The sequence below is a fragment of the Cinclus cinclus genome, chromosome 17 (genome assembly GCF_963662255.1).
Source record: "Cinclus cinclus chromosome 17, bCinCin1.1, whole genome shotgun sequence".
In the NCBI taxonomy this organism is placed as follows: domain Eukaryota; kingdom Metazoa; phylum Chordata; class Aves; order Passeriformes; family Cinclidae; genus Cinclus; species Cinclus cinclus.
The window spans coordinates 12,875,729-12,896,378 of NC_085062.1; the positions used below are offsets into that span (position 1 = coordinate 12,875,729).

The 20,650-nt window shown below is 52.5% G+C and overlaps 2 protein-coding genes across 4 annotated transcripts in view; both read left to right on the forward strand.

Annotated features, from left to right (window-relative positions):
• The first annotated feature begins 9,368 nt into the window (after positions 1–9,368).
• On the forward strand, positions 9,369–15,004 carry IQCD (IQ motif containing D). The gene is given in 5 exon segments (XM_062504524.1): positions 9,369–9,556; positions 9,559–10,173; positions 11,370–11,603; positions 13,794–13,865; positions 14,732–15,004. Coding segments are annotated over 5 exon segments (1,230 nt in total). The 5' UTR covers positions 9,369–9,520.
• Positions 15,005–16,877: 1,873 nt separating this feature from the next.
• Positions 16,878–20,650, forward strand: part of OSBP2 (oxysterol binding protein 2) — a 91,845-nt gene continuing 88,072 nt past the window's right edge. For 2 of the 3 annotated variants that reach the window (XM_062504543.1, XM_062504545.1), the window contains exon 1: positions 16,878–17,188. In XM_062504543.1, coding sequence (XP_062360527.1) covers positions 16,923–17,188 — 266 coding nt within the window. In that variant the 5' untranslated portion in view covers positions 16,878–16,922. The remainder of the gene's footprint in view (positions 17,189–20,650) is intronic. The other variant, XM_062504544.1, reaches the window with a different exon arrangement.

A 20,650-nucleotide genomic window follows, 5' to 3' on the forward strand; every position in this document is an offset into this window, starting at 1 on the left:
ACTTGGGCAGTCTGTTCCAATGCCTTACCATCATTTCTGTGAAGAATGTTTCCATAATATCCAACCTAAACCTCCCTTGGAGCAACCTGAGACTATCTCCCTTGTCCTGTCTGTTATTCCCTGGGAAAAGAGCCTGATCCTCACCTGGCTCCAACCCCTCACATCTACTGGAGCTATGGGATCCCACCAAGGAATGGGGTTCTTCACGATCAAAGAGCAGCTTGCTCAAATCATAAGACATGGAATGATTTGGGTTGGAAGGGACCTTAAAGTTCATCTCATTCCAATGCCCTGCCATGGGCAGGGACACTAACCATGGATCTCCCAGGGCCTCTCCTGAGAAAGAGTTGTGGCAATCAGGTGGGGGAAGAGAAAAGGTTGTGATATTTTTGGGTCTCTCCCAACCAAAGATGCTGTAGCCTGTGCTCTTCCTTCCCTCTCTGGAAGGCAGCGGATGACAGGACTTTGAGTTGCTGTCTCAGTTAGGAAAGTTGCTATCCCAGTTAGGAAAAACAAGTGTCAGTGACATTCCAAATCTCCTGACTCACAGCAAGTTGCTGTCCTGCCTCAGCAGCACATTTTGTGCTGGAATAAAACAACACTCCCTGAGCACATGGTGGTTAGGAATCCCTGTCAAGGCCCTGGTACAAATGAGATGTGAAAACTGTGCTGATTTTTATTAATAGTAAAATACACTACTCACTGGGGTATCTCAAACCCTCTGTACTTTCATCAGCACAGACTGCATGTTCCAGCTCCTCAGATGTGAGTTTATTTTCAGTGCTCCAGCATGGATCTGGAAGAACTGCTGCTGGCTATCCCTGAATTTCTTGCCAAGAGGTCACAATAGCTAGTTTGTACTCAAAGCAGCAGTGTTTCTCCTACTTGTTTCCATAAACATGGGGCACCACCCCAGCTGGAGAACTGAGCATCTGGATCTGTTGATGCTGAACTTTGCACTGGCCTGATCCTGCTGCCAGGAGCTGTTGTTGGGCTCTATTCTGCGACTGCAGGATTTGACCTTGGAAAAAGCTGCAGTGTGCTGGGCTGTTCCCCCAGCGTGGGCAGCAGGGGAGGGAGGATTCTGCACCTCTGCCCCATGCAGGTGAGACCCCACCAGCCCTGGGGCCCAGCACAGGAAGGACCTGGAGCAAGTCCAGAGGAGGCACCAAGATGATCAGAAAGGCTGAGAGAATTGGGATAGCTTGGCCTGGAGAAGAAAAGGCTTCAGGGTGTCCTAATTACAGCCTTCCAGTACATGAAGGGAGGCAACAAGAAAGATGGGGAGAGACTTAGGATAAGGGTTTGGAGGGATAGGACAAAGAAGAATGGCTTCAAACTGAAGGAGAGTAGGTTTATACTGCGTGTTTTGAATAAACTGTTCCCTGTGAGTGTGGGAAGGCCCTGGCACAAGATGTCCAGGGATGCTGTGGCTGCCCCATGCCTGGCAGTTTTCAACACCAGGTTGGACACAGCTTGGAGCACCCTGGGATAGTGGAAGGTGTCCCTGCCCATAGCAGGGGGTGGAACAAGATGAGCTTTGAGGTCCCTTTCAATCCAAACCATTCCATGATTCCATGATTCCATGATTCTGTTCCTGTAGGGGACACAGAATGGTGCTCCACCAGGCCAAGTAGCCAGAGGGTATTGACTCATCCCTGTGCGTCCCCACGCTGTGGATCCAAGCTGTCCCTGAGCCCGGCAGCTGGAGATGCAGGCAGTGGGGGTGTCCATCATGGGGACACACAGGTGCTCCATGTCAGGACAGAGCCTGGTCACTACTCCAGGCAGACATTGAGGATGGTTCTGGTGCAGTGGGTGAAGGGCAGGAGAATCTCTTGGGAACACTGTATCACTGAGGTAGAGTTTGGAGGTGTCAAGGTCACCATGACAACTGTCCACCAACAGCAGAGGAAGGGGGTCATGGAGGAGCAAGGCCAAACACAGCCTTGTGTCACCATCTTTGCACCACCCCAGAGCCAGCAGATCAGCAGGCCCTGGTGCAGGGCTGGGGAGCCCTCACACTGTCTTGGGGAACCCTCACACTGTCCTGGGGAACCCTCACACTGTCCTGGGGCTGAGGAACCCTCACACTGGGCTGGGGGTCCCTCACACTGGGATGGGGATCCCTCACTCTCCAGGAGCAGGTCCTTGGGCCTCTGACACGAAGCTCTTTCTCACCCAGAGCAGCCCTGCAGATTGGGACCTTGACTTGGACTACCCCCTGCCCACCTCCAGCAGCCCCACCAGTGCCCATAAACTGCAACTCCTGGAGAAGGTGAGGTCTCCTCTTCCCTGGGACAAAGCTCATGGCCCCCTGTGGCACAAGAAGGCCTTTAGGTCTTCAGCCTGCAGGATCAGGAGGGGGAGCCAAGGCTTCCTCCAATGGTTGGAAGAGGCAGTTGTTGGATTTGGGCCACCTTTGACATAAGTGGTTGTGCCTCCATCCTAACCTCAGGACACAGCTGTCATATCCTGTCTCCAAGTCATTTGTGGTTTGGAATAAGCTACAGACATCATTGGCCACGTACTTAACCTGGACTCAGACACTGTTCCAATGATACCCTAGAAGAGAATAACTTTAGATCGGATATTGGGAAGGGATTCTTCCCTGTGAGGGTGGGCAGGCCCTGGCACAGGGTGCCCAGAGCTGTGGCTGCCCCTGGATCCCTGGAAGTGTTCCAGGCCAGCCGGATGAGGTTTGGGACAATTTGGTCAGGTGAAAGGTGTCCCTATGGAATAAAGCAAGATGAATTTTAAGGTCCCTTCCAGCCCAAACCATTCTGTGATTCCGTGATTCTGTGATTCTGCATATTGGAGCTTTTTGCTTGGAGATCACCTTGGCCATAGTGAGGGACGTGGTATGATCTGTCTCTTCCTGAAGACAAGCACCACTTTGGCATTCTTTATTTCATGGTAGGAGAGTGACAATAAGGTCTTATGTTTGCTTCACAAAGGTAAGAAGCTTTGATGAGGCCAAAAAGAAAACTCGTCGTCTCCACAAACAATTACAGCGGCAGTTTTTGAAAGAACAGGAGAGAAAGATGATGTTGAGAAAGAAGAAGGCCGAACAGTTTAAAAAGTCCCTGGAAGTGTTCGATCGCAGGAATGGGAAGGTGCCAGGTCCCAGCGCCCGTCTGTCTGCAGGTGAAGCGAAGCTCTAGGAACAGGCAGGAGCTGCCGACTAAAAAAGCAACCAAGAGATCCGTCCAGAGAGCTCCTCCTGCAGGCCGAGCTCCGGCTCCGGCCACGGCTTACAGCGCACAGAGACTTTAGGAAATCAACGCTCCTTTTACAGCAATAAACCAGTGCAATCCCTCTGGTGTTGCTGCCTTTAAATCTATGGGAATGGGGTCGTTGGAGAGCCTGGGCTGGGAGGAAGCAGTGAGGCAGCTGCAGGAGTGAAACACCTCTTCAAGGGACTGCTTTCCTGTAAGGGAATGGGAGGGTGATGTGAAAGGGAAGGAGTTTTTCCTTGGGTCATGCCTTGAGGGTGCTGGGCACTGCCCAGGCTCCCCAGGGAATGGTCCCGGCCCCGAGGCTGCCAGAGCTCCAGGAGTGTTTGGACACCAGGGATGGACAGGGTGGGATTGTTGGGGGGTCTGTGCAGGGACAGGGGCTGGGCTGGATGGCCCTTGTGTGTTCCTCCCTACTCAGGAGATTCCATGATTCTATGTCCTGGTTTTCCAGCCACCACTGCATTGTTTGGATTTCATAACAGAAACCTTTTCTGCTTGAAATGAAGCTGCTTATTTTTTATGCTTCCCAGTGACCTTGAGGGAATAATTGGACCTTGGAAGATATCTTCCATGTCTTCAGTCATGTCATGTCCTCAGTCAAGTGTTCCCTTCACTGGATTAAAAAATGCTCAGTACCTTCAAGCTGTGCCCCTCAGCTGAGATTTCTGAAGGGAATTCTCAAAACTGGTGGGAGAGGCATAGCTCAGACACCAGGACAGCACAGGCAAGTCACATCTCAGTGGTCAAAAATCAGGAGCCATCAGGTCTTGGCAATAAATTCTCTATTTACTGTTAAAACTGTTGTTTAAAGAAGCACAAAACTTTCCCCTAACCTCTCCATAGACATAATTCAGCTGCTGCAAGGCTGTAGAAACACTGCATGGAAAATCAGGGTTTGGCACCTGAATTAGCTTCAAACCAGATCTATAGTCTTGCTTTTCCAGAGTATTTAAGGTACATTCCTGTCTTTTCTCCTCCCACTTGTGATTAATCTACCCTGCATCATTTCCTTTGCATGGACAGACCCTTCCTTCTTGATCTTAGTTTTTTTGGTTGCTGTGTTTGATGAACTGGATGATCTTTAAGGTCCCTTCCAACCCAAACCATTCCATGATTCACTGTGACAGCTGCTGGACAGGACAGACATGGAACATCTCTGGTCATGAAGCCACCAGTGCCAGGCTGGTGTCCACTTACACCAACTGGCTTGGTGACTGAAACTCAGTAAGAGATGTATTGAGATGAATAAAAATTAAATGCCAAAAAGCAAATAATGTCTGAAGTTTTTAGAGAGCAACCTGGAGGTTGTCACCTAGGGGTGACCCATGCTGGTCACCCCTAGGGTTTTCCCTGTAGGAAGATGCTGTGGGAAGAGGAGTGGTTTAGAACCACAGTACCCACCCTGCACACTGGAGGAGGGCCCCAAGTGGTTCCAGGCATGCAGCAGCACCCAGGGGAGAGCAGGGGATGTGTCCCCCTCCTTGCTGTTGAAGAAGAGGGGCTTCAGGGCCCTAACAGAGCTCGTCTGTGTGGAGATCACAGAGCTCAGCCCCTCCCAATCTTCCCCGTGCTGGGAGAAGCCTGTCACCAGTTTCTTCGGTCTCCCAGTTCAGTGCTGTCTTTGGTGCCGGCGTTCCCATGGCAGAGTCAGCCCTGCCATGCAGCAGAACCCCTGGGATGAAGAGTGCCAAGTCTGGGTGATGCCTGTCTCCCTTTGCCCTTCCCTTGCCCCCTTCCCAGCCCCATGGCCTTGAAGCCTCTGGAGCTGCAGGAGCTGGACCGTTCCCCCGGGCAGGCTGGAGGTGTTGGCACACCCTGGGCCTGGCTCTGCAGGGGCTGGGTCTTGGTGCTGATTGAGCCCTGTGTGTTCCCACCTGGCAGAGCCAGGGAGCAGCTGTTTTTGCCTGGGAGATGGGAGGTTGTGACTTGCTGCAGACTCAAAGAATCATTAAAGTTAGAAAAGCCCTCTAAGAGCATCGAGTCCAACCATTCTCCAGCACTGCCCAGTCCAGCACTGACACATGTCCCCAAATGCCACATCCACATGGTTGTTAAATCCTTCCAGGGATGAGAACTCCACCCCTGCCCTGGGCAGCTGTGGCAGTGCCTGACCACCCTTTCCAGGAGGAATTTTCCCGGTATCCAATCTGAGCCTCCCCTGGCCCAGCCTGAGGCCGTTCCCTCTCCTCCTGTCAGGAGTTGTGCAGACTCAGAGGGACCCCCTGAGCCTCCTTTTCTCCAGGCTGATCCCCTTTCCCAGCTCCTTCAGCCGCTCCTGGGGCTCCAGCCCCTTTCCCAGCTCCATTTTCCTTCCCTGGACATGCTCCAGCCCCTCCAGGCCTCTCTTGTCATAAAAGGCCAGAACTGGACACAGGATTTGAGGTTTGGCCTCAGCAGACAGATTAGGACCAAACTCACACACTCTGGTCTCAGTGCCCTGACAGCTCCAGGAACATTTTCCTGTGCCACAGCTGCTCAGAGAGGGCTGTGTCCCTTTGCACTCCTGCTCCTGCTATCCAGCTCCAGCCTGGTGCTCTCAGAGCCAGCCCAACACCTCTAGCCCTCCCATCTTCCCCACTGGGTCTTTTATCTCAGAGCTTACACCAACCCCACTACAATCGTTCCTTTGGCGAACTCTGCACGGACTCCCTGGTTTCTCTGTGGCTTGCCTGGGTCTTCCTGACCGGCTCTGGGGCCAGGGAAGTGCAAACTCCTTCCCACCTGTTCAGGATATGGATGCTGTCATCCCACTGACAGTATGACATGGGAATGAGGGAACATCAGCCAAAGCTGCAGCAGGGATGTGGTGTCAGGGATCAGTTGGCCCTGTGGAGTCCTCCAGGGCTTGGTGTGGTGTCAGACCTCCATGTTCCCAGCAGAGCACAACGTAAGGCCACCACAGCCAAAGGACCATGGCAGGAGCGGACTGTCCCTGCAGTGACAGGCTGGAGTGCTGCTGTCTTCAGCAAGGCTTCATTGTGTGCTTCTGCTCTTTCACATAATTTCACAATCAGTTCAAATCATCGCCCTCCTTGATGTCCCTTCTCAGATCCCACACAGGGGTGGGTGGTAGAAGGAACAGGGAAATTATTTGGGCAAACCAGGCTGGGGTGAATCATGGTTTTCCAAGCAGATTGGCCAGCCAGCTCCCATGTACTGAGCTGTGCTTCCCTTTGCTGCAGAAGAGTGGGATTCAGCACCTGGAGAGGGGCTTGGGTGGTGGGTGAAGCCAACTGGGGCCAGGGAAATCTCTGGCCTTCAGGTATCTGTCACAGAGTCCTGCTGTTGGAGCACAGCTGGACTCAAACTGTGGGGGACGGTGTGCCCAGGCTGTACCAGGAGCTCCTGGCTCTCCTTCCCTGCTTGGACATGCCCCACATACTTTGGATCTTGGGCATCTCTGGTTCAGGCAGTAATGCAGTCTGGTGGGTTTGGGTGCAGAGAATTGTTTGAGGATAGATCTGAGGCTTTTCTACATCCTGGATGAGGTGGGATTGACGCAGGTTCAGTGATGTTTCATCCAGCTCCCAAAGTAACCCTGTTTTCTTCCTGGCTGAAGAGCTGCTGCTGGCCTGGAGCAGTGTGTGGAGCTGCAGGACGAGTCAGGGCTGCTCTGGACATGTGTCATCAGCTCCATCTCCTCCTGCAGGGTGGGAATGTCTGTAATTACCCAGATCCAGGAGAGAGCAGCAGTGATCCACAGTCTTCCCTACTTTAGAGGAGGGTTGGATGCGACCCACGGCTCCACCCCTTTCCTTCCTCTTCCGCTGGATGTCACAAAGACTTGCTGTCCCTTCAAACAGGCTGTGCACACCAGAACACAGGGGACTCTGGTGACAGTCACTGGCCAGTTGATACCATCTCCAGGTCATGGCTGTCAGGAAGTCCCAGTCTGCACTTCCTGGAGAGCAGTGGCACATTTCAAACAAAACAATCAGGACACTCCTCAGTTTTTGGAAAGACATTATTTTCATTATAGATTTCATTCCAAAATATCTGCAGGACATGTGTCAGCCTTTCAAAGGGGTCGGGGATCCCTTCTGGAATCCTTGTCAAGAAAAGCAGCAGTTCTCCATGCCTCAAGTGCTGGTCTCTGTTATGTGGTGAGTTCCATGAGGACACATTCAACTGACAGCACACCCCTCTGGAACCTCAAATCACAGCTCTGCTGTGCTCTCAACCCTAGTGCAGCCAGGAAATCACAGATCTTCTGGATTTAGATCTAGTGTGATCCCAGTTGCCAAATTAGAGCCTGAGAAGGTGTTCCTGGGCAGGTGAGTGCTTTCCAGGATGTTATAGGACAGCCTGGCCCAGACTTGCAGTTCCAGCTGCCCCTTCTTCCCACAGTGGGCTGGGCATATCCAAACCCAGACTCACTGTCACACTCAAACCCATTCTTGATTCCAATCAGTCCTTTGCTTGAGCCTCTCATGGCAAGAGGGAACCCGCATGGAGGTCACTGCTCCACAGGTAAGGAACCTGGAGGAAAATGACCTGGGGGTGCTGGAGGTGGTATCAGATATGCCCAGGTGGGCAGGAAAGCCAAGTGTCCCCACATCCATCCTCACCAGTGCCACACCAGAGAGCCCAGCACTGGTGACCCCACTACATCTCCCACCTAATTTACTTTTTGTAGGGAAGCAGTTGGGAATGGGTGAGCAGTGGGCACTGCAGATTTATTCATGGACTTGGACAACCCCTGCACAAAAATAAAGGAGCTGCTCAGGCCAGGTAAGGCTGGGATCCAGGACAAGGCTGCCTGTGAGGGCACAGCCACTCCACCACTGTGCTGTGCCAGCTGCTGTGAGGGACAGAGCATCACTGTGAGTATGGTCTGGAATTCAGCATTTTGCCATGTTTCCTGCTGGAAACCAAATCCTTTCCCGAGGGCATCCGTGTCACTGCCTAGGCAGAGGGTGAGGCACTGCTGCGGCGCAGTGTTCAAGGGCCATCATGTTCTTTGCAGATGTCATTAACTCACAAGTAATCAATTAGCTCAGCCTGCACAACATCAGCATCTTCATCAGCTGAGGTTAACTATCACTTTTATGGCCCCGTGAAACCAGTCACGTTAACAGTGCGGCTTGGGGGAACTTCTTTGTGTACTGATGTTTCAGAACAGCCCCTCGGGGCTCCTGGACATCCACTGGGCTGATCCGCGCCGGGCAGATGTGAACTCGGGGGATAAAGTTTATTCTTCAGGTTATTTGTCATGCTCTCAGGAATACAGATCCGGGCAGCCCGGAGGGAACAGCACACCTCTCTCATCCCTTACAGTCCCCGCGCCGCGGGACTCCTCATTGGACAGCGGCGCTGCCAATCAAGCGATGGGGGCGGGGCCATCATCGTTCTCTGTAAATTGCCGCGAAGGTCCCGCCCCCTCGGGTCGCCTGGCAACGGGAGGCGCTGACGGCTGGATCGGGATCGGGATCGGAACTGGAACCGGAACCGGAACTGGGTGCGCTGCAGGGGGTGGAGGCCGTCTGGGGCCGGCACCCCCCAGCAACCGACTCCTGACACACCCCGGCCCACCCCCGGGGTCCCACAGACCCCCTGGATCCTCCCGCCCCGGCGCCCCGAGCCGCCCGCCCCTCACACGGGGCTCCTCCCCACCTGGATCACCCTGCCCCGTCCCTGGGTCCTCCTGCTGTCCCAAACCCACACCCGAGGGGACCCTCCACGCCCTGTCGGCCCGCCCGCTACAGCTGTCCCCTTCCTCTCCCTCTCTCCTCTTTTCCTCGGTCCCTGCCAGTCCTGCCAGATCCCCTCTCCCACCTCCTCCCTGACAGGGACAGGCCTGGAAGGGTAGAGGTTTTCCACTGCGAGCCCTGCCTTCCCTCCAGGGCTCTCCAAGCCGCTCTCCACAGCCCCCTGGGGACTGCAGCTTGTGCTGCTCTACCTCAGCTGCTACTCAGAAGCTGTTGGGAGCTTTCTCCCCACCACCCTTCAAAGCCAGGAATCCATCACCCCCTTCCCATGGGTGTATGACAGCTTCTCTGGGATAGAGATCGGCTCTAATCCTCAACCCCACCTCCTGACCCCCTGCCCAGACTGAGAGAAAACTCAGGGGTTATCTCAGACTCTAGTGTTTTCCCAAATTACATTGTTTCTCTAATGCTGTCACCACGTTTTCCTCTTACAGAGAAAATCCAGAAAGGGAGATTGCATGACAGCAGCAGCACAGGGACGTGGATTTTATTCCAGAGTATCATCTTGTGCAAGAGCTCCTGTGTCCTTTCTAGACCTCAAACCACCCAGGCCACTGGTGTTTAACTGAATCCATGGCAACAGGGGATCCAGCTGCATTCCAAGTATCCTCTTGAAGAAAAGAACCTTGGTGAAGGGCATGGCAACCCCAAGGAAGGCAGGGATCCCATTAGGTGTCAGGAAAGTGTTAGATCCACACCAGTTAAAGCCTGATAACCTGGAGATAGAAAGAATCCTGACTGTCTTGGATGAAACCACTGTTAAGCTGGAGATCACTAGGCTGATCCTACGGATTACTGGCTCCCTGGAGAGGTATGCTACGATGCTGGGACCTGAGATCACAAGCAGCCTTCTGGAGCATCAGAAGCTTTCAGTGGAAGTACAGCACCTGCTCTCCAGCCCTGGAGATGAGGAGAGCAGGAGAGCTGTGGAGCAACACCTGAAATGTTCCCTGAGAAACATCTTGAGGCTTTTCCTAGCCAACCCCTTGCTTTACCATGGACTGAAATACGAAATTCAGGTGAGACAGTCACCAGCTGATGAGTTTATCAAAGCCTTTATGGAGTTCCGGGATTTCATGCTCGAGAGGCTCCTGACCAGTCCTGATGAAGAGAAGGAAAAGATTCAATTCATGGAAGACATTTCCCTCCGGGTTGAGAAAAACACAGAAATTATCTCAGCTCTACAGGAAGAGCTCACAGCAGCCATCCAGACTGGAGATGAGGAGGTATGATCTTGTGGGAATGTGTTTTCCAACCAAGTGTTACTGAAGCAAAACCTTGGTAACTAAAAACAGATCCCTTTAGTGCAGTTCCTAAAGAGCAAGTTCCAGAAATCCTCTCTAAACCAGATCTAAAATTTAAAAATCTTTTTATTGTAAAAGATAATAAAAAATACTTACTGCATGCTTGATTTTTTTTCAACTCAAATTTGGCATGTTCTGAAGCTGTCATCACCAGCCAACTTAAACAACTTAAGTCCCTGAGTTCCAGAGGAGTGGCAAGACAGGCACAAATGGCTGTGGTGGTATCCTGGCAGGGTGACAGTGCCAGCTGCTTCATTCTCTGCTGCTGAAAGAATGAAAAATCATTACAGGGAGAGATTTCTCTGATTAAAATCCATTTTTAATATTTGCTCTGTCTTTATTCTTGCTTAAAACCAACATTTCAGTGACTCCCAACCCTAATAGCTGCCTTGGAGCATTTGTGATTAATCAGTGATTATACAAATTACATGAATCTTTAATTTTATCTGCAGCTGAGGTGCAGATAGTTGACTGGGCACTTCCCAGGAACTTTCCAGCCTGTGTGCCAAGCCCAGAGCTCCTGACAACAATCTCTTGTTTTCTACCTGTGTTTCTCTTTTTCCTCCCTTCAAGAGGGGTTGACTTGAGAAGGTTTTGCCCTGTGGTTACTGCTGGCAGAGACAAGGGCCTGCTTTCCCCTTTCCCTCTGCTCCTTGGAGTTCTGGGAATGGAGATTTTTATGTGCAATTTGGCAGCTAGTCCAAGACACGGTGAGTAAATCTGTTTCACTGATCCCCGCTGGGGATTTCCCTCTCTGAGCTGTGTCCCCCAGACAGTCACTTGGAGCCTCATCCAGCCCTTGAGGGAGCCACAGGGCTACTCCAGGGAATCTGTTTTGACTGCTCCTCAGGTGGCAGTGCCAGTGGGACTTGGGCTGGTTTGTTCACTCTGTGCCTTTACTAACAGGTTCCCAGAGGAGTCAGGGGAAGGCTTCCAAAGCTCCTGTGCAAATCTAACTCTTCCCCCAGCTGGCAGTGGCAGGTCATTAGTGCTACCTGAGCCAGCCCCTGAGGGTCCCTTCTTGGATCTCCTCCATCTTTGCAATGTTTTTTCTTCTCCTGCCCACCTCATGCCTCAGGGGCATTTCCCAAAGCGACTCCTCTTGTTTTCTGGTCTAGGTTCACAGGAAGGACAAAACAATTGAAAACCTCAAAACCAGCATGGAAGATCTGGCTGAGGGCTGCAAGGCTGACATCCAGCAGATCATGAAGGAAGGGGAAAAGCAGCGCAAAGAGGATGAGAAAGCTTCCCAGGAGAGGTGTGCCAGGCTGAAGCAGGATATTCAGAGGCTGAGAGCACACTTCAATGCACTGGTGCTGAAGCATCGAGCCTCAGAGCTGGTTCTCAGGAAGGTAAAGGGGAGGAGAACTCTGTAACAGGAGACTTAAGCCTGTTTGCAGAGCTGTCAGCTCTGCCTGCTGCCTGCTGCAAGGAGTTCCTTGGTCCCTGCTCATTCCTGGCAGGATGCACATGGTGTTTATCAAAGTACCCCCGCCCTGTCCTCATGCTCTGTTGATTGCAGTGGAAAGCAGCCCTGCAGTGACAGCGGGGACAGCCTGTCACAAATCTTGCTCCTCGGCTGCCTCGGCCCTGGGAACACCTTCACACTGCACTGTGACACTGGGCAGAGCTCAGGGCGGCAAGGCTGGAGCAGGACTGGTGTGGGATAGTGAGAAACCAGGGATCTGCTGTAGGGGGAGCAGAGAAAACAATACTGGTTTGGTAGAAGGCATATTTTAGAACTGATTTAGTGCTCAAGGTGGAATGGGATTGATGCTGAGGGCTCAGCAGGTCCTGCTCTGCCCAGCTTGCAGAACAGACAAGCCAAGGAGTCAGGCTAGGCTGAATGAGGGGAAAATGTGATTTCATAGAATCATCCCAGAATAGTTTGGATGGAAAGGGACCTTAAAGCCCATCCAGTCACACCCTTGCACTGGGCAGGGACACCTTCCACTATCCCAGGCTGTTCCAAGTCCTGTCCAGCCTGGCCTTGGACACTCCCAGGGATCCAGGGGCAGCCACAGCTTCTCTGGGCACCCTGTACCAGGGTGTCCCCACCCTCCCAGGGAACAATTCCTTCCCAATATCCCATCCAGCCCTGCCCTCTGGCAGTGGGAAGCCATTCCCTGTGTCCTGTTCCTCCAGCCCTTGTCCCCAGTCCCTCTCCAGCTCTCCTGGAGCCCCTTTAGGCCCTGGAAGAGGCTCTGAGCTCTCCCTGGATCCTTCTCCAGGTGAACACCCCCAGCTCTCCCAGCCTGGCTCCAGCCCTTGGAGCATCTCTGTGGCCTCCTCTGGACTCTCTCCAGCAGCTCCAGGTCCTTCCTGTGCTGGGCCCCAGGGCTGGAGGCAGCTCTGCAGGTGGGGCAGAGGGGCAGAATCCCTCCCTCCCCTGCTGCCCATGCTGGGGGCTCAGCCCGGGCTTGGGGGATTTCAGGGTTGGGGCAGGTCCAGCCCTCACCAGCACGCCAAAGTCCTTGTCCCCAGGGCTGAGCAGATACAGGAGGAGCAACAGGAGCAGCAGGCAGGCTCAGGCCCCTGTAGCAACAGCTCTGCCCTGAGCAGAACACACTGGTGGCACAGAGAATCGAGAACTGGAAAAAGGACATTTTCTTTCTCATTTTGCTCATCCTGGGTATCCTCTCCAAACAAGCACAGCCTCCCATGGGCAGGAAAGCCACACGGTGCTGGGGCGTCTGTCACTCTTGCATTGGTGGTGCAGCATGAAGGGGTGGGCACTGACAAAACATCAAACCCAAGTTAGAGTTGCAGTACAACACCCAAAATCTTTGGCAGAGTGGTAGTGTCAAGCAGTTCCTGCTGCAGTTCCTGCCACAGCAAGACTGGTTGTGGAAAGCTCAGCTCATTCCAGCACCCCAGCAGATGCACTTACTGACCGCAGAGGCCTCCTTTTGTCTGCAAGTACAAGTTGTACTTGTGGTCTAAATAACTCAGGTGAGACCTCGTGATGCCCTGGGAGCCCTTGGGACATCCTGGGGCAGTGCCACACAGGAAATGGAGCAGGAGTGATTCCACAGAGCACACATCTAGATCTGGAGGTAAACTGCCCCAGGTTGTACAGCAGTACAGCCACTGCTAAACTGTTTTACAGCCAGAAAGATCTCTTTATTTTAAAAGGCACCATCTCCTGAATACTTTCTGCTCCTCGCTTATGTTTTGCAGTTCTCTCTTGCTTCAGTTTTAGGCTGGCTGCCTTACTTTGTCAATGAATTACCACATTCCATCAGACATGTTCACTTCCTTCTGCAGAAAGCAACTTCCAGGTGCTGTTCAGCCTCCCAGCTCCATGCTGTAAACCAAATAAAGCCCTTTGGGAATGTCCCAGGAGAATCCTCAAACCAGGGCAAACCACACATGTGTCAAGTGGGGAAGCTTGTCACAGGGAGGAGGTGAAATACTCCTCCCTGATATAAGAATAAGATATAATGATACTGTGGCTCAAAGTTTCCCTATTTTCTCAGTCAGGATACTTCTTACCAGGCCTTCAGATGTCTGCAAGGATCTGATCTTGTTTTGTGTTTCAGGAAAAGTGTGAAGCGGAGAGGGAAATTCAGAAATGGGTCCAGAAATATGACACAGACATGTCAGAAAAACAGGTATTGGTTTTAAGTGCTTTGCTCTGCCCTGAGGGGATTTGCTCAGGTAGATTCCTGTCCAAAGGGACACATGGCTCTTACCGAGGAAGTGAGAGGCAGTTCTGCATTCAGGTGAACAACAGGAAAGGGATCTTTGTTCTGCCTTGTGTCTGCTGCTTTGGCTTTAGGAAAAGTTACATCCAGTGCTAAATCCCACAGCATCTGGGGGCAAATAGGTCACCATGTTCTGTTTGGGATGTCCACCTGATGCCAGGAAACAGGTTTTTCAGTTTTGCTCCAATCCTCGATCCTCATGGACCTACCTGGTATCCAAATCCTGCTCCTGTTCCTGCTGAATCCTTGGGGCTTGTGGTGGGTGTTAGGAAACAAAACAGCTTGCACCCAGCTGAGCCATAACAGGCTGAGGCACCCCCAAAACTTGCCTCTGGAAAGGCCTTCATGGCTTTCCTGTTTTATTAATGGGGTTGGATAAAAGCTGCTGGATTCTTTATAGAGCAAAATGCAGGGAGGGGCCTGAAAGCTGCTGCTAATTGTAAGGAATGATCCCCCTGCCAGATGTTTAATAATGGGATTATTTAGATTTCCTGTCTGCAGAGAGGGAGGAGCCCCATATTTGGGGCAGAATTTGTCAAGGCAGACCCACCTTCACACTGCTGGTTCTCCAAATCTTCCATTGTGGGAGCATTTTTCAGTGGAGCACCAAGCATCTCATGAAATTCCCTGGGTACTGGGCACATACCTTCCTTTTGAATTCCTTTGGAAAGGCTCCAAGCAGTTGAGGTTCTAGGACTTTGTGATGGGTTTCAGGACCCTGGGGATGTGAGGAAGAGCTGCTGACCTGCTCCTGATCCCTGCTGTCCTGCCAGGCCACATATGAGGAGCTCCAAGCTGTCTACAAGGAGGAGAAGGATCAGTTGTCCCTGCTGATGGAGAAACATGCACTGCTGCTCCAGGAGTACACCGAGATTGAGGAGGAGCGCAGGATGCTTAAGGAGAAGAAGGAGGAAGCTGCACGGGAAGAGGCCAGGAGGAACGAAGCTGCCAACTACATTCAGGCCTTCTGGAAAGGCTACTTGGTACGGTCCACCTACAAGTCAAAACTGAAGAAGGGCAAGGGCAAAGGCAAGGGCAAGAAATAAAGCCCCAGATCCCTTTTCTCTCCCTGGCAAAGCTGCTGTGTCTGAGCTCTTCCAGATAAAAGTATTGAATTGTTAAGGTTCAAAAGGACTTTTAAGATCATCAAGTCAAGCCATGTTCACCACTAACCCATGTCCTCAAATGCTACATCCACATGTTTTATGAACACTTCCAGGGATGGTGACTCTACCACTTCCCTCGGCAGTATGTCCAAGGGCTTTAGGACCCTTTACATTAAAAAAAGTTTTGTTAATATTTAATATAAACATCCCCTGGCACAACTTAAGGCAATTTCCCCTCATCCTGTCACATCCTGCTTGTATGGATTTGACAGCCCACTCCTGATTTTAGGGCCCTTCCTTGCAGCCTCCCTTCCCAGGAGAGAGTAGGCCACTGGTGAGGCCTCTCTCCTCAGACATGGCCAAGGAAGGCACATTCCCTTCTTGGCAGCCACAAGAGATACTGGGATCAATGAGACTTGGAGAAGTTGGTACCCATGTGGATAGTTTGCGGTGTAGTTACATCAACGACATTTCCTGTCCAGAAATGTCAGATAGGTGTCAGTCCCCAAACACCAACAGACTCCAGGGAGATCTTAAAGCCCCTTCCAGTGCCTAAAGGGGATTCAGGAGAGTGGGAGAGGGACTTGGGACAAGGGGGAATGGCTTCCCACAGCCAGAGGGCAGGGAGAGATGGGATACTGGGAAGGAATTGTTCCCTGGGAGGGTGGGCAGGCCCTGGCACAGGGTGCCCAGAGCAGCTGTGGCTGCCCCTGGATCCCTGGAAGTGTCCAAGGCCAGGTTGGACACTGGGGCTTGGAGCAGCCTGAGATAGTAGAAGGGGTCCCTGTCCATTGGCAGAGGGTGGAACAGGATGAGCTTTAAGGTCCCTTTCACCCCAACCCATTCCATGGCTCTCTGAAAAGCAGCCTTTGGAGTCCAAAGCACTTCTAAGGCTGTTGCAGACCCAGGAGTGGCCCCACAGGCTTTATGTCCCTAGTGCTCCTGGCTGAAGCACTCTCCAAGGAGGAATCACTCACCCAGCTCCAGAGGGGCAGGAGCTCAGCCCACATCAGTGCATGGAGCATCCTTCACCCTTGGAACTGCCCAGCCTGGATCCCAAGGCTTGGAGCCCAGTGCCCTCTCTAGAGAACTCCCAGGACTGGGAGAGCCTCCAAAGCCCCTGGCACGGCTGGGACAGTATGTGAAAGTGATGGGTGCAGATAATAGGATCAGGGGGATCAGAGTGGATCAGGCAGATGAGTGAGATGTGATCTATGATTGGGGGGGGGGGGGGGGGGGGGAGGGGAGAATGAAGGGAAGAGGATAAAGGGGGAAGAAGAAAGGGGGAAGGGAACAAGGAAAGGGAAAAAAAAAAAAAGGCTGGGAAGAGAAAGAGGAATGAGGAAAGGGAAGAACCCTCAGGAGACGTGGGGATACCTGGCCAGGCAGCAGCTGCTACAGACCTCCACACTGCCCTGTGGGCAGGTACCTGCTCAGGCACAAAACCCAGGCCCACGTGCTGCTGGAGGCAGCAGGTGAATGAGACAGTAGGATGGGGCTTCTCCTCCAAGCAAGACAGGCAGCACCCAGTAAGAATTTTTACGGGAAGATTTACACGGAACAACTTCCAACATTCCCCTCCCGCTACGAAATGGCGACAGGGGGCCAAAATGGCCGGGGAGGGGGTGAGGGCGGGGGCGGCGCGCGCCCCCCAGCGGCGGGGCGGGAACGGGGCGGGAAGAGCGCGCGCCGCCTCCGCCCTCCCCTCCCCTCCCCTCCCCTCCCCTCCTCTCCCCTCCTCTCCCCTCCTCTCCCCTCCCCTCGGCGGTCACGTGGCGGCGGCGCCGCCCCCGGTCGGTGCGGACGGGCCGGGGCCGCCCCGGGAGCGGCGGAGCCTCGGCCGGGCCCCGCGGGGTCTATGGGGAAGGCGGCCGCGCTCTGCGGCGGTGGCACCCGCGGGCTGGTCTCGCTCCTCAGCACCGTCCCTTGCCTGGCCTGCCACGAGCTGCCGGCCATGAGCGCGGATCCGGGTGGCCGCGGCGGCGGGGGCCCGGCGGGGGGGCCGCCCGCTGCCCCCCCGGGCTCCGACACCTACAAGGGGTGGCTCTTCAAGTGGACCAACTACCTGAAGGGCTACCAGCGTCGCTGGTTCGTGCTCAGCAATGGGCTGCTCAGCTATTACAGGTACCGGGGCTGGGGGCCGGGCAGGGGCCGCTGGGAGCGGGGGGACACACCGCGGTTTCACAGTGCAAATCGCCTCGTGTTGCTTGGTTTGGGCTCTTTTGCTTCTTTTAAAGCCAAACTCGTGTTTCGATCCTACAGAGCCGCGGCGGGGTCCGCTGCAGTGCAGCGGGGCCCCGGGATGATGGAATGCCCTGGATCTCCCATCCTTGTCTCTCTCCATCCCTCCGCTCCTGCTGCAGCGGCTCCGGCTGCTACAACTGCCCAGATCACAACCTTCCAGCCGAACAGCCCAAACCCTCCTCCCTCAGCTGTGTAACCCGCTCCTAGTGCTGCTGCACCGTGCCAGAGCCTGGGAATCCTTCCCCCAGCAGTGCCGCTGGCTGCGGGCGCTGCGGTGGCGGTGGGAGGATGGCCTGGGATGTTGTGCTGGGAATGTTTGGTTTAGGTAGTCAGCCCGGGCTGGGGGCTGTGCTCCTGGGGGACGGAAGGAAGCTCCGGCAGTGTTGCCGAGCTGTGCCTGGCTCCCTGCGCTGTCTGACGCGGTGGGTTTGTGCAGACGGGCTGTGGGCTCGGCGAGGAGCGTGTCAGACACCCCGAGGCTGCGTCCAGAGCGGTGTCATCTTTTGTAGCTTCTCTTGTGCTGCTTGTCTCACTTGAGTGGTGAGAATGCAATCGTGGATGTTGGTGTTTTTATCCTCCAGAAAGGTGTCCCTGTCTGTGGCAGGGGGGTGGAATGAGAGGAGCTTCAAGGTCCCTTTCCACCCAGACCATTCAGGGGTTCTGTGATTTGGATCATGTTTATTCTTGTCACTTGGAACACAAGTGTTCTGTCACCCTCAGTGTTGTGCAGAATATGTTGGCTGTACAATCCTGGATATTGGAGATGGTTGAGCTTTATAAAATAATAAGTCTTTAAAGTGCCAAACCCCATGAGACAGGAATTCTCTGTAAAGGTTATATGCCAGAGCTGTTTTTCCTCCCGACATAAAGAGTATCAGCTGATTTCATCTCAGCTCCAGCTGTTGACATGTAGTCTGAAGCAGATCGCAGAGCTCTAGCTCCCTGTCAGATGTGAATATAAACTCTTCCAGCTCTAAGAGAGACCTGGAACCTGGGTCCTGGGGCAGGACCACAGCAGGTAACAATGCAGAAAGTAAATTATGTGTTGATGTACTTGGTGTTGTTGAAAACCCTCAAAGAGCTTAAGCCAAACAACTCCCCCCAAAAAAATGTAATTACCTCTCAGTAATTCAGCTAATTTACTGTAATCCTGTCTGGAATGCCTTAGCTCAAAAAGGCTGTTGGAGTTTAACACCCCACTTGTAACCATGTCAGAATATTATTTTTATGTGTTGATGCAAAGTCTGTCACGAGCGAACAAGTGATTTTCTTCAACAATTATTTTAGGTGGGAACAACCTGGTTTATTTTAAGACCATTTGATCTGTTTTCGGCTTAAACAACAAACAGAAACACCCAAGGAAATTACTCTGAGCAGCATGTGAAGGAGTTGAAACTTTGTGAAGCTTTCAGGCAAGGCAGACCTTCAGCAGCTGATTGGGGAAAGGGATGCCGGAGGGTTTTGTGCTTCTTTTCATCACTGGGCTTGATGACAACTGAATTAATTTGGTTGTGAGTCAGAAGTACAAAAATACAGAGCAGAACACGTGGTGAAATGTTTCTTAAATGGAGAAAAGCCTCCATGATACTCTTCAAAACCAGCACTCTGAAGCAGTGAATTGCTCATCTGGGAGCACTCCCTGGAGACAGTCTGGGGTAAAAACTGGCAGTTCTGTTTTGATATGAATTCTAGCTCCGTGACAGGAGCCAGGCAGGTGTCAGGCTGCTGCCTGTAGACTGATAAAGAGCATGTGTCTATATTTATCTATCTATATTCTACAGAGGTCTCTGGCATTCTGAGAGTCAGGGGTCTTGCTTTCTGCTGTCTCTTTGTGCTCATCCCAGCCCAGCAGGCCCCACACCAGAAGTCTCCTTTCCTGCCCTTGCAGGTGAACTGCTGTGCTCTCCTTGTGTTATCACCTCTGTAGCTGCACAGCCCACCTGATTTAGCTGCGGCTGCTCAGGAGTAGCTTTGTAGAAATTTCATTTTGTTTGTCTGCTAAAATCATCTAAACTGGGGAAGTTGTCCCCTGGTGCCCAAGCTGCCTCCTTGCATGGATTGATTTTGTTCCAGGTTGAAGCTTTTAGTTCCATTTGGATTTCCTACCGCTCGCTCTTTAGCTTTAAACCCCAGCCTGTCACATTGCCTGGGAGGATTTTGTTTTGCAGAGTTGAGCTGCTGAAATCTCGGGCGTCCCCTTGGTATCCCTGGTGGTGCTGGTGCGTGGGTGGGTGCTATGCCATCCTTTGGAGCTGTTCTGAAGGGTTTGCTCCAACAGCCGAGTGCAACGCTTGTTTGATGCCCAGTTGGTTTCACAGGGACAGTTTGCTGAATTAAAGCTTCTAATCACAGCATTTTTCCCAAATGGAGCATTTATAGCCTCCTGTATCTTGGCTACATCGATGAAGACATCAAGTCTTGCTGCCAGGGAAACTTCATGTGCCTTTGCTATGTAGTCCCTGCTCTGAACCTGTGAAAAATAACAACTGCTGAGGAACTCTTGAGGAGTTCCTGTGCAGTACCCTCCTCTGGAGTGAGGTGTGTTGATTTAGGAAGTTCCTAAATCCACAGCAATATGGTTGGACCATTTTACTTGGCCTTGGTTGTTCCTCTTAGGTTGTTTTTAACCAAGTTTTTTGGCTGATTCAGTGATGCCAGCGTGGGAAGGCAGTTTGGGGATGCAGGACTAGTCTGCTTGACTTGCTAATGATCCAAACTCTCTGAGCTCCTCTTGCAGGCTGCCACTCAGATTAATCATTATCTATAATTAGCAGCTCTGTATGGGAGAATCTAATCACCTTGAACAGATAAGTGTTTTCAAGGAGATTAGAGAGGATCTTCAGGTGAGTATTAATTCATGGAAGATTGGCAGTGGCTCATGTGACCATGGATGCTCCAAGTGTTGTGTTCTCCCAGCAGCTCACTGACCTTTCTGAGAGCTCTGGGCTATGTTGGCTCCTCTGTAGGATGGGCTGGAGCTGGGTACCTGTGGGTTGGGTGTCTGGAGAGCCTTCAGCAGTGTTTTGTGTGGGCATGGGATGTAAGAATGAAAGCAGTGACAAATGGAGAGGGGAAAATCATGTCGTTGTTGGAAAGGGAGAGGCTTCTCCATCAAGCAGAATTAACTCCCCTCTTAGAGTAGTTATGGGTGCCTGGGGCACTTTAGCTGTCTCTCTGGGTCATCCTGCAGCTCATTTCCCTACAAAAGCTTCCTTTCACAGAGCAGCATTCTTCATCAGCTCTGTTTATCCAACAGTTAACTCTTGGTTGGCATCATAAGGGCTTGAACACAACCCAGAGGATTTTTTCCTGTTTCTAGTGCTGAGACTCTACTGAAAGCTG